We start from the raw sequence: 13,729 nt of genomic DNA, 5'->3' as shown, positions 1-13,729 counted from the left end.
TAGTAATTTAAACGTTTCTATCATATCCCCCTCTTCTCTGCCTATCAACCAACCTCTACAATCCACAAGCTCTCAATCTATCAATGTAGGGAGCATTTTTCACATCACTCACCAACCTAGTCACTCTCCTCTGAACCCTTTCCACAACCTCTTCATCTCCAAGGAATCCAGGTGACCAGACCTGAGCACAGTAATTCAAATATGGAAGTATCAACGCTTTATAAAGGGGAATAATAACCTCTTTATCTCTGGATGTTAGTGTGTTCCTCAATAACCAAGTAATCCTATGTGCAATCTTGGACACCTTAGCAATATGTCCCCTGAACTTTATCTCCCTATCTACCAACACCCCTAAGTTCCTAGCCTCATCAATCTCTTGGAGTACAGTTACATCAATGTAGAACACAGCTGGTAATCTTTTAATCCAAAAATACATAACTTTACACTTTTCCACATTGAACTGATATCCATTTCCTTTTGCCCATTTTACCAGCTTATTTAAATCATCCTGCAAACTCTCAACATTAGCTTGATTTTTTATTGCACTACCCAACTTTGCATCATCAGCAAACAACTGAAGATCTCCCTTTAAGTCATTTCCTATATCATTTATGTACAAATTAAAAACAATGGCCCAAGCACGGAGTCCTGAGGCACACCAGTAGTCACCTGCCTCATCCTGGACTCTGCTTCTTCATACACCAACTTCTGTGGTATCTCTCCCTGAGCCATTCTCCTCTCCATATCACCAGTTTAGTATCCATCTCCATCTGCTCCAATTTGCACAACAGTATTCCATGGGGTATCCTGTCAAAAGCCTTAGCAAAATCCAGAAGTGCCACTGTGTAGTCATTTCCTTTATCCAACTCAGATGTCATTCTATTAGAAAAAGCTAATAAATTTCTAAGGCAGGATCGACCTTTAACAAAACCATGTTGGCCCCTATAGAGTGTCATATCCTGATCCACCCATTCTTGAATTTTGTCTTTAACCAACTTTTCCAATACTTTTACCACCACTCCTTAGATAGTGATTGGTCTGTATTTAACTACCGCAGTTTTAGAGCCACCTTTATGCAAAGGAACTACTTTGCCTCCCTTCCACTCCCTAGGGACCACACCAGAATTCAAACTTAAGTTAAATAACCAAGTAAGCGGCGTTGACAATTCCTTTGCACATTCACACCACACCCAAGCTGACATTCCATCTAAACCTACAGCAGTGTTCGCATTTAAATCTTGCAATATACTAAGCACCTCTGATTTCTTAACTTCAAATCTCACATTAGTTATTGCTACAGGTACTGAGATATTCTCACTTGGGTGATAGACTTTTGAAAAGTGATCACTCAGTAACTCTAGTATTACATCTGAATTGGTCACCTCGATACCATCAGCACCCACTAAGGTTATCCTTCCGAAGTCATTCTACCTTTCACTTGCCACACAGAAGAAGAACTCTTTGAGATTGCCCTTGATCTCCTTGGCTAAGGTCTTCTCTTAATCTGATTTAGCTTTCCTTACTATGCTGGTAACTTTCCTAGCTTGAGCCTTGTATTGCTCATGGGTGTAGTGATCTCCTCGTTGATTCTCCATAACATTTTCTTATTTTGCAGATCAAGCTTGATACTACTACTCATCCATCTAACACCTACCTTGTTTGTCTTCCTGACCATGGGGACACAATCTGATATTGCCTTCCTCAGATACCCGCTGATTTTATCCCATGCACTGCAAACATCTTTCCGCTGCAATATGTTCTGCCATGGGACTGCTGCAAACTCACGCTGAAGCCTGTTATAATTGCCTAACCTATAGTTCTGTATATAAGTTCTGTAATATTCCCTTCTTAAGAGAAATCCACAAATTTTGCAACCTCCCAAGTCAATACCACATGATTGCTCTCACCAATTGGAGTTAATGAGGACACCTTACTTATGCACATATCCTCTGAACCAATGACTAGGTCCAACACTCTCACACCACGTGTCCCTTCAGTTATGTGCTGTTTCAAGTAATTATCTCATAGAAGATGTATGAATTCCATTTCCTTTTTGCCATGTGATATTTCCTCCTTCCAATTTATATCACCATAATTAAAATCCCCATAATAATCACTAACCCTGTACTCATTGCACTAATTTGCTGATGCATGAATTCAATATCACCCCCTATACCCCCTGCCCAAGTACTTCAACTTGTTCAGAAAACAGTAACTTCTTCAATCGCTTATGACCTTCCATGTTCAGATGCAACCCATCTCTTGCATACAGCTGTCTTTTTTCCTTCAAACACACTCCAGACATCAACAAATTCCAGACCTCTTTTTTTTTGCACATTCTTGCAATCATATCATTCATTATCATCAGTCGTCTACCTAACTCATAATTGTTAAAACGAGGCAGCACACACACTATCCTCCCATTGACACTTCTCTTCTTCACGATATCTAACAATGTTCTTAAATCTTTTGCTACCCAATTTATACTACCACTCAGGTCATTTGTGCCCACCATAACTATCATCTTTTCTGCATCATGTCCTCTCTTTATTGCTAAACCCACTCTCTCTATTGTTCCACCAGCCAAGCACTCCTCAGGCAAACCACTCTCCATACCCTTAATCATAGAATCACCATATATTTTACCACTCATAACTTCATTCGAGTCCAAACAAGAGTCACTCATGGCCTCATTTTCTATGCTATTCAGCATGACTCTCCCAGTTTCATTACTCAACTCTCTTTTACTTACTCCCTCACTCTCACGACATCTCGTTTCTTCTAGACCTCTTGTGCTTTCATTCTGTTGACTCCCAATCACTCCCATACTATTTATTTCTTCATCGATCTCCAAAGACTCTCTCTCCCATACTTAATCCTGTTCTAGTTACTTCAGCTAGAGTAATCTCCAATAGTCCTAGTTTCTCTATTCAATCCATTTAACTCGGATTTCATTTTGAGAACCTCCTCACTGAGCACTTCCAATTCCTCTTGCAAAAGATGAAGTTCACTTTTCATTTTCCCAAACTCCTGCTGAAGTTCATCCGCTACAGTCCCAATGTCTGCTTACATGCCTAATCGCTCCAGCCTATCCCGACACTTCTCACATATGTCGACGTTTTCATTCTTCTCATTTAGCCAAACAGTCCACAGATCCTTCACATTCCTCAGCACATACATATAACAGTTTCCGCAATGCATCAACTGCGAAAAATCCAACACAGAGCCAGACTTTCATAGAGAAGTTCTGCGAGCCGCTGACACATACGTTTCTTGTTGGATGCCATCTTTAGTCGCTGAAGTCAAACAATGCTTAGTAAAAGTTCCTCTAGTAGGTGACTAGAATTGAACTTACAGTGTTCTTTCTTCAGGCAGTCTAGAGCAGAGGATGACACATGACACTTCCACTGCATTACACAGGTGATTTATTGGAAGTTTACTACTCAGGTGAGTTCACTACAAGGTTGTTTGCTATAGTGAGAGCTGAATGTATTTGTTTTAGACATATCAACATGTTCTTAAGTGAAACTATTATTTATAATATTTTCACTTAAAAAATCAACTGCAATGTTTCTTAACTAGGTTCCAACCCAAACCTGAGTCACTATGCTATTTTTGAGCAGGCTGCCAACATCTTCAATAATGTTGAAGTTTCCTATCCAAGCAGTTTTTTAGTTGATAGTGGAAGGGAGTATGTAACAGAGATAAAAGTATATATCAACTTTGAACAGTAGGTAGCATTAAATTCTGAAAGTACAACTTTCAAAACATTAATGTATTTTGAAAGTTCAGTACTCAGCATTAATGAAAGTCACTGACATGTTTTTGAATAATGCTTTGATGCTCATATTAATAGATTATTGCATTCTTCTTCTTCCTATGGTGCTATCTTCTATCTTCTATCAGTGACCATCTCAGTGAACAAACTGCGTACTTGAGTTAATCTGAGCATCTGTATGCTGCTCTTTCTTGTCCATTATTGCATTAATCACAGCATTTTAATTTATAGGCTCATATTAATATATTATTTTAATTATTGTTTTCAGGTTTACATTAATATCATCATCATCATCATGTAAGCTGCAAAAAGATAAGTAAATTTTATATTTCATGTTTATCGATATTGTCTAATTTGTAGATTGAGTGTGAGATATTTAAAATGCTGTGAGATATTTGAGAGTGAAATGCTGTTTTGTCAAATTTCGAAGGCAGGAGTACTTTAAATTCATTGTTTTTTGTTAGTACTCTGATACAATATGACAGTGAAAGATAGATTACTGAGAAGGTCAGAGTGAAAGACAAGTAAAGCAAACGACATGGATTTTTCAAAAATAGTATGATTCCGTGAATGTATTATGTATGCATGGGAAATTTTTGTGGGTGTTTATGTGGAGAGGCTGAATAAGAGAAAGGAGAAGGTGTGATGCAAGATTTGAAAGCTAAGTAGGTGAAGATGAGACAAGAGATGAATTGAATGCAGAGTGAAATAAAGAGAATTGTAATTATGTATGGAAGAGTGAAAAAGATGGATAAGAATGATGTTGGTAAGAAAGAGGAATGAAAGACTCGTGAGTGGCACTATATGGTGATTCAATTATTAAAGGTGTGATAAACAAGAAGATGCACAAGGTTTGTTTTCCAAGAGGTAAAAATGGAGATGCAGAAAGTGAGATATTCTGATGGACCATGAGGCTTGTTTAATATCAGTAAGGAGCATGGTGTCATAACTGAAACAGTAATTGAGAAAGACTGTGCCAATGTTCAGAAAGTGCGTGGAAATGATTATTATTATTATCATGTGATACCACCAGGGAGTTAAAAGACTCATCGAGGGAGGGCACCTACTCTACAACTCTCTGTCGCCACCACTCAATCCACCAACGACAGCGAACCGCATCATCTATACCAATGCTATCTACTGCCCACCACCACCACTAGTATATTCACAGACAATTATAAACATCCATGCCCACGGTGGGATTTGACCCTGCAGCCTTTTGGCTGGAGAGCAGATATGCTAACCACTCAGTCAACCAGGCTGGCAAAAAAATCCTCTGCAGTCCCCACACAGGATTCGAACCTGTGTGGGAAGACCCCAACGGATTTCTAGTCTTAACCACTTGGCCACGACTGAAATGATAGCAAGAAAAAGAGTTTGATTGCTGATAATGATGTTGAAAATCACAGTGCAATTAACAGTAAGATGGAGAGTGAGGTTGATGGCAAACAAACTTATGTACTGATGATAAGCAAGCAAGAGTGAATGATAGTGAGAGTATGATGCAAGATTTGAAAGCAAAGTTGGTAAAGATGAGACAAGAGATGAAGTGAATGCAGAGTGAAATAAAGAGAATTGTAATTATGTATGGAAGAGTGAAGAAGATAGGAAAGAATGATGTCGATAAGAAAGAGGCAATGAAAGACTCATGAGTGGCACTGTATGGAGGATTCAATTATTAAAGATGTGGTAAAAGAGAAGATGCACAAGGTTTGTTTTCCAATATGTAATATGGAGATATGAGGAGTAAGCGAGTAAAAGAAATGAGGAGAATGTAGAGAAAGAAATGTAGTAGGAAAAAATGACTTGACTGGGAACAAGGAGAATGTAAGATTGGATATCAGGGGGTTGTTGAGAAAGATAAAAGATAATAGTGTGGTAGGAAGGGTAGTCAGTGTGTGATGAGATGAGGGGAGAGCAAGGATTATGAATAATACTTATATTGATGGACATAGCATTCTTTATGATGGTGGCATGGATTTGTAAAGGGTAGGTCTTGTTTTAGAAATTTACTTGCATTTTATGATAAGGTAACAAGTGTGTTAGATAAGGGAGAATCATATACAGTGAAATTCTTGCATTCTTCAATATGGTGGACTTTGCAAAAGCATTTTTGATAGATTTCCACATGATATCTTGGTGTACAAACTGCAGAGGATAGGAATAGATAGTATATTGGTTAGATGGATCAGAGATTGGATCTCTGAACGATACCACCAAGTTGTGTATTATTGTGTATAATTATAATAATAAAAGTGACTACACTACATAATTCAGAAGGCCTTGTTACAGGCTTGAATTCCAATTGATTGACTGGAGTAGAGCTCTCATAATACCTATCTATAAAAAGAGATATAAAACTGAATGCGAGAATTATTGAGATTTATGAGATATGGTTAGGAAAAATTGTGGGAGGAAAGCTTGGAGAAGAACAAGCAGGGTTCAGGTCAAATACAGATTATCAGAACCAGATTTTCATTTCATGACAATTAGTGGAGAAATCATGGGAATATAACAATGATCTGTATTTAAGTTTTCTAGTTCTAGAAAAGAGAAAATCTGTTCAAAATGCTACAATTGTAAGGTGTAAATGGGACATTTTATTGAGCAATATGTAGCCTAAAGCTGAGTTGTAAGTCAGCAGTTAGAATTGAAGGAGAGGAGATACAGGAAGATGATTTGGCATTAAATAAGGTGTGACGTGGGTAAACATTCATATCTCCAATGTTATTCATCATCTACATCTATCATATTATGAAAAGTGTATTGAATCTGATACCAAAATTGGAGATGTTAATCTCAGATCTTTACTTTATGAAAATGATGTTCTACTCCAAAATAAATCCAGTATAATTCTGCAGGATTCCCTAACTAAATTGAATAACAGCTGTAATAAATTTTATATGAAAATGAGTAATAAAAAAAAAGCAGAATTATTGAATCAATCAACTGCATCCTAAATGGAGAACCAAAATAAGAAGTACAATATTTTCACTATTTAGGTACAATATTTAGTGAAAGTGACATGGCAAAAGACCATATATGGTGGGAGTCAATTGAATAAATTTATATGAATACGAAAAAAAAAAAAAAACAACTAAACTACTGCATACAAGAAAATGTTCAAACCAACATTTTAACTTATAGATTTGAGAACTTGTTTAGAAATAAAACTCTTGATCAAAGACATGCGACCACAGACATGCAAGTCCTGAGAAAGATTAGGGGACTGAACACATGTCATCAATGGCAGTATCATAGAGAAAATGAGCATATTAGGAAAGAACTTGACATTGTCTGCAGAGCTAATCTTAAGTCTGCTGACAATGTCATACCACTTAAACAGAATGGGAGAGGAAAGATTAGCTAAACAAGCATTCTTTGCCAGGATGGCAGGAAAAAGGTCCAGAGAAAGATCAAGCTTCAGGTGGATTAATACAGTAAAAAGTGCCTTAGTAGACTGCTATATAAGATCTGATAATACTGGTGTTTTGACAGATAACAGATTAATTATTTATGAATGCATGGTTGAATGAATCTGCTAGTTCCTCTTGGTTTATATCCTGACAGAAGCTTTTTGCAATAAAATCTTGTGCTGAAGTTTTCTTTTGGTTAGCCGAATGGTTAGCGTATCCCCTCAGGTTCGAATCCCGCAGTGGGCATGGATGTTTGTGATTGTCTGTGAAAATAAGAGTAGTGGTGGCTGGCGGTAGATGGCATTGGTGTAGATGATGAAGGTAGTTTCAGTTGGTGGATTGGTGGAGAGAGACGGAGAGTTGTAGAGCAGATGCCCTCCCTCGATGAGTCTTTGAACTCCCTGCAGGTGTTATAGAATAATAATAATGATAATAATAATAATTTGGAGGAAGACTGTCTATAAAACAGTTGTTAATGATGTGACCTTTTCATGTAGTACTATCATAATATCCTTTACACCTGCTGAGTATATATGTCAGGAATTTGATGATGATGATGATGAAGTTGCTAAAATGAAATAACAACAATATTGTTATCACTAATGCTGACAAAGACAACACAGTGGTTGATTTGGAGATCTAAAGCTTTCAATTAGAAAATGAATTTGCTTCTTCAGGATCAAAATACTTATTCTGTATTAACAGGATCGTATCACAGTCAGTGAAATACACTAAAAAAGTCATCAGATAAGACATGTCCATTGATCAAGGTAAACTATAAAATTCAGAACATACCATGCAAGGAATACAAGAATTTATGTGCAATAAACTACATGAAAATAACTGTTTTCTTGGACCTATTGTTGTTTCCAGTGACAGTTCTATGTCCCTAAGTATAAATTTTCTAAATCTTTGTTTATCCCTTTCTCTTCTGTAATTGGTCACTCTGTGTTTTCAATAAAAAAAATTCTGCAAAATTTCTCTCAAAAATTAAAGACATAGGACTTGAATCTTCAGATGTTATGATGAGTTTCAAGAACAATTTCTCATACTGAGACATCAGAATTTCCACCTGACAGTACAGATCTATTCAAATATACAATCATTTCTGAATATGTCACCTAGAAAGATAAACTTTATAAACGCTGAAGGAACTGCCATAGGTTCATTCCTATCACTGAATTTGGCTAATTTTCATTTGAAATGCCTCAGAGAGAAAATCTTAACCTAAACCTTCTCATTGGCTATGCTACATAGATAATGCTTTCGCTATATGACATACCACTAAAAAGGAGCTACTTTCTTTTCAACATAAAATTAATAATTTACACTTTCAAATCCAGTTTACTTCAGAGTATCAGATTCAACTTCTGTATATCATAAACCAACTTTTATGGGTTGTTATATTCCTAATATATTTGCACACCATCCATCTCGAAAACATAGAATTATAAAACCCTTGATATCTATAACAAAACATTTGCTCCTCTGAAATATCTCTTCAACAGGAATTGGAAAGTATAAAAAAGAGAAAATCCAATTAAATGATTATAATCAAACAATTGCACACAAAATTATTAAGAGTTTTCCTCACCATAACCTGCAAAACCCATTAAACCAAATCTGAAAACTCTTCTTTTCTACAAAAAACTCAACTGTCACTATTACTAATAAATGGTGTTGTTCCATGTTCTTGCAGCTTGTCTTGTTTTGGTCAAACAGGAGATTCAGTCAAAAAATGTATTTCAGAACACCAGAGTCATATTCAGTTTATTAATCTTCAAAAATACAGTTTTGCTCAACATGTTACTGACAACACTAGCCACAGGATAGAATGGTATAATACCAAACTTTAGAATAACTGTACTTTTAATTAAATTTGAATGTTTATTCAAAGCAAGTGCTAAAGGCTTACTCCATCAGACTAACTTAAATTGTAATGACCTCTTTTCTATTACAAAATTTTGGGAAAGATATATGTACATATATATATATATATATCCTATTATGTAAATTCATGTTTCGAAGGACTCTTATAATGCAAGAATTTTTATATTCTTTTGTATTTAAATTTTTATCGTTGTCCTTAAACTCACACTGATGATGTTTTCCAATATGTAAAATGAACTATTATTATTATTATTATTATCATCTCTCTACGTAGTCAGCAGACTCATCGTGGAAGTTTCATTCAACTGATAACATATAAATTAAAGATACCAAGAAATTATATACTTGGTTTAATCCTTTATCCAAGTGTAAGCAAACCAAGTTTGTGCCTGAAGTACTTCCAGGACTGGGGAAACTCGAATATAGAAGCTAATGACTTAACATCACTTGCCTTAGTATCCCATAATGTAAAGCACATAATCCTTGTAGACATGTATAATGCTATGCATTATGAGAAGGGTCACTATCCAAACTGGTTTCACTATACAAGTGAAGGGAAGTCTCAAAAAACTCAGACGATCCCCTAAGCTTACCGAGCGATCCGAAGAATCATTTTATACAGCGGTGGTTCCACTCAGTGACAGGCCCAACCTGCAATGGAAAAGAACCCATAGCGTTGGCTCTGTGCAATGGCAGGCTCATCCCCATCACCAAGCTGAGCCATCCACTCAGACACAGGAAAAGGCCTGGCTCAGTGACAGGTTCACTCTACCACTGAGCAGAACCACTCATATTATAGGGAAAAGCATTCACCGACACGATCCTGATAGAGGCCCTGCAGGAAAACACCAATCCCCAGAGATTCATATTGCTCTCTCAAGACAAAACTCTAACAGGCTCTTAAGCTCCCCTGCCCTCAGCAGGAGCCAGACCCAGAAGACTCTTTAAGAGAAGAAAAGCTCATATCCCAGGGAAAGCAACCACTTTTGCATAAAAGTGCATCAAAGTTTGCACTTGAAAGTATCTTCAGGACTGGGGTAAGGTAGTACAACACCGGAAAACTCATTGCAAAGGTGGATAAAGCTCTCATCACTCCTATCTCAGTATCTCCCATATGCAAAACACATCTCCTTGAGGATATCTGTAATGCTATGCATTACGGCAAGGGCCACTACCCATACCGGTTTCGACCTTTATTGAGGTCTCGTCAGTGGGAGCCAGGCCCAGTAGTGGAGACACCAAGGCAGAAGCAATGAGAGGTCATCCTAACGTATAGGAGTTGCCAAAGGGTGTACAACCTTATTATTAAATTACTCCGGATTCAGAGAACGATGTTGAGACTTTATTTTTCACTTGATTTGATTATAATAAGTTTAGTTTAATCTTTGCACCTGAAAGTATCTTCAGGACTGGGGTAAGGTAGCACAACACCGGCCAACTCGTTGAAAAGGTGGATAAAGTTCTCATCACTCCTATCTCAGTATCTCCCATAATGCAAAGCACATCTCCTTGCAGATATGTGTAATTCTATGCATTACAGCAAGGGCCATAATGCATAGGAGTGAAGAGAACTTTATCCACCTTTGCAACGAGTTTCCCGGTGTTGTACTACCTTACCCCAGTCCTGAAGATACTTTCAGGTGCAAACTTTGTTTGCCCACACTTGGATAAAGGATTAAACTAAATTTATTATAGTCAAACCAAGTGAAAAATAAACTCTCAACATCTTTCTCTGAATCTGGAGTAATTTAATAATAAGGTTGTACACCCTTTGGCAACTCCTATAGGTTGGGAGGACCTCTCATTGCTTCTGCCTTGGTGTCTCCACTACTGGGACTGGCTCCCACTGATGAGACCTCAATAAAGGTCGAAACCGGTATGGGTAGTGGCTCCTGCCGTAATGCATAGCATTACACATATCCGCAAGGAGATGTGCTTTGCATTATGGGAGATACTGAGATAGGAGTGATGAGAGCTTTCTCCACCTTTGCAACGAGTTTCTCGGTGTTGTACTACCTTACCCTAGTCCTGAAGATACTTTCAGGTGCAAACTTTGTTTGCTCACACTTGTATAAAGGTTTAAACTAAACTTATTATAACAAGATATACAAGTAGCCAAAAACCACCTTATTATTAAAATACTCTAGATTATAGATAGTTGTTGGAGGTTTTTCAACTTGGTTATAATATAAATTAAAGATACCAAGAAATTATATACTTGGATTAATCCTTTATCCAAGTGTAAGCAAACAAAGTTTGCACCTGAGTTATTTGCAGGACTCAGGCAACTCATAGAAGCTAATGACTTCACATCACTTCCTTTAGTATCCCATGATGCAAAGCGCATATCCTTACAGATATGTATAATGCAATGCATTATGGGAAGGATCAGTATCCAGACTGGTTTCGACCTTTATTGAGGTCTCATCAGCTCCCACTGATGAGACCTCAATAGCCACGGAGGTGATACTAAGGTTGAAGTAATGCAGAAGTCATACTTTCATAAACAAGTAGCCAAAAGGTAAGTGAAGTGAAGTAAATCGTTAGCTTCTAATTCTTTATCCAAGATAATCTTTAGATGTCTGTTGTGAAAGACTAGGAATAAAGAGCACAAGCATTAAATGGTAGTATAATGGTTCAGGTATGCTCAGAATCATTAACATTTTGTATATTATTATTATCCCAAGACCCCATGGAATCAAAGATTCATCCTTTGGATCCCTTTTGTCATAAACACAGCTCATCATACTGTGCCTTAAAGACATTCAAATCTCTGCAGACATCACACTCTCAGGCAATGCATTCCAATCATCCACAACTCTACATGCAAAAAACCTGCTTCTCACTCACCTGCTCACACCCTCATTATACAGCTGACAGGGATGTCCTCTGTTTTTTCCCCTGATCTCCCACCGGTTGCTGTAAAACTTCTCCAACATTGATCTTATAACAACAATTTACTAACTTGTAGGTCTCCATTATATCACTCCTCTTCCTCCTATCCACTAGACTCTGTAAATTGCACCTTCTCAACCTTTCCTCATATTCAACATTCCAGTGATCAGAAACTACCTTAGTAAGTCGTCTCTGGACTCTTTCCAACATCTTTTTCTCCTTTTGAAAACCAGGTGACCAAATCTGCACAGAAGTCAATTTGTGGCCCAATCAAAGCCTTATACAATGCAACAAGAATCTCCTTACTTCTACAAATCAGTGTCTTCTGCATCATTCTCAGAATTTTTTGTGTTGTCCTCACAATTTTGGCAATGTATCGCCTAAAACCTTACATTTTGCAACATTAAACTTGCATCCCCATTTCCATGCCCATTCAGTCAATTTATTCAAGTCTTCTTATAACGGTACAACATCTCTACTCTTCATAGTTTGTCCCAACTTTGCATCATCTGCAAACAACTGAATATCTCCAGTCAAATCTTCCCCAATATAATTAGCATAACAAGTTAAAAAGCGATAGCCCTAAAACAGACCCTGAGGCACATCATTAGTGACTTTCCTCTTCTAGGATATTGCTCCCCATACATGAGTTGCAGATACCTATCAGATAGCCAGTCTCCGATCCAATGCACTAATCTAATATCCAACTGCATCTGCTCTAGTTTGACAATCAACTTATCATGGGGTAATCTATCAAAAGCCTTTGTGAAATCTAAGTATACTACTGTGTATTCCTCTCCTCTGTCCAAGGATGTTACCTTATTGTAATAAGGTAAGCAGATTACTAAAACATGACCTCCGTTTAGCAAATCCATTGTTTTCAACCCAATTCTAGATCATAGTTCTCTCCAGCTTCTCCAAAAACTTAACCACAACACCTGACACACAGATAGGACTATAATTTGATGCCTGAGTTCTATCACCTTCCTTATGAAGTGGCACAATCTTGCTCTCCTTCCACTCCTTTGGAACTCAACCCAGTGCAAACTCATATTAAAAAAAGATGTGAAGGCAGATGTCAACTCCCTGGCACATCCCTTCAGAATACATGGTGATATATTATCAAGTTCTTAGCCTTATTAACATCAACTTTGCTCAATTCCACATACATGTCTTGCTTACTTACAGTTAGTCTCTCCTCCACATCATCAACTGCTGTCAATCTCTCCATAATGTCACAATCACAAAAATAAAGACGTTTATGAACTGCTCATTAAGTATCTCCAATATATCTTCTGTAGTAGTTGTCCTGGTGCCATTTTCTCCAATCAGTGTCATCTTTCCATAATCATTCTTTTTTTTTTTGCTGGCTAGATATCAAAAGAACTCTCTAGGATTCTTTTAGGCTTCATTAGCTAACTGCTGCTCATACTTCACTCTTGCTATCCTTAGCAGGTATGTCACCCTCCTTGCCCAGCCTTTGTAATCCTCATGGAATTGGTTATCACCACTTCTCTTATGATGCCCCCATAATTCCTTTTTCTCTATATTGCATGCTTAATCTCTTCATCCATTTCACACCTACCTTATTTAATCTTCTGACTCTAGAAATACATTTAGACATTGCTTCTACTAGAGAGCTCTTGAATATCCCCCAAGCTATACTGATCTCTTTTCCAACTAACTCCTCATTCCATGCTACACCTGCAAGCTGTCTCCTGAGCTCTTCATATTCTGTTTACTAATCTCA

The 13,729-nt window shown here is 37.3% G+C and overlaps 1 protein-coding gene across 1 annotated transcript in view; it reads right to left on the bottom strand.

Moving 5' to 3' along the window:
* The window catches only part of LOC150097276 (BAI1-associated protein 3-like), a 533,976-nt gene that overhangs the window by 78,640 nt on the left and 441,607 nt on the right, over positions 1 to 13,729 (bottom strand). The window contains 1 exon segment of the mRNA XM_090407633.1: positions 1,786 to 1,811. Within this exon segment, the coding sequence (XP_090263759.1) occupies positions 1,786 to 1,811 (26 nt within the window).

The sequence above is a fragment of the Typopeltis vanoorti genome, chromosome 17 (genome assembly GCF_054136105.1).
Source record: "Typopeltis vanoorti isolate ZY-2024b chromosome 17, IOZ_Tvanoo_1.0, whole genome shotgun sequence".
Taxonomy (NCBI): domain Eukaryota; kingdom Metazoa; phylum Arthropoda; class Arachnida; order Uropygi; family Thelyphonidae; genus Typopeltis; species Typopeltis vanoorti.
This window is presented reverse-complemented; position numbering and strand designations above follow the sequence as displayed.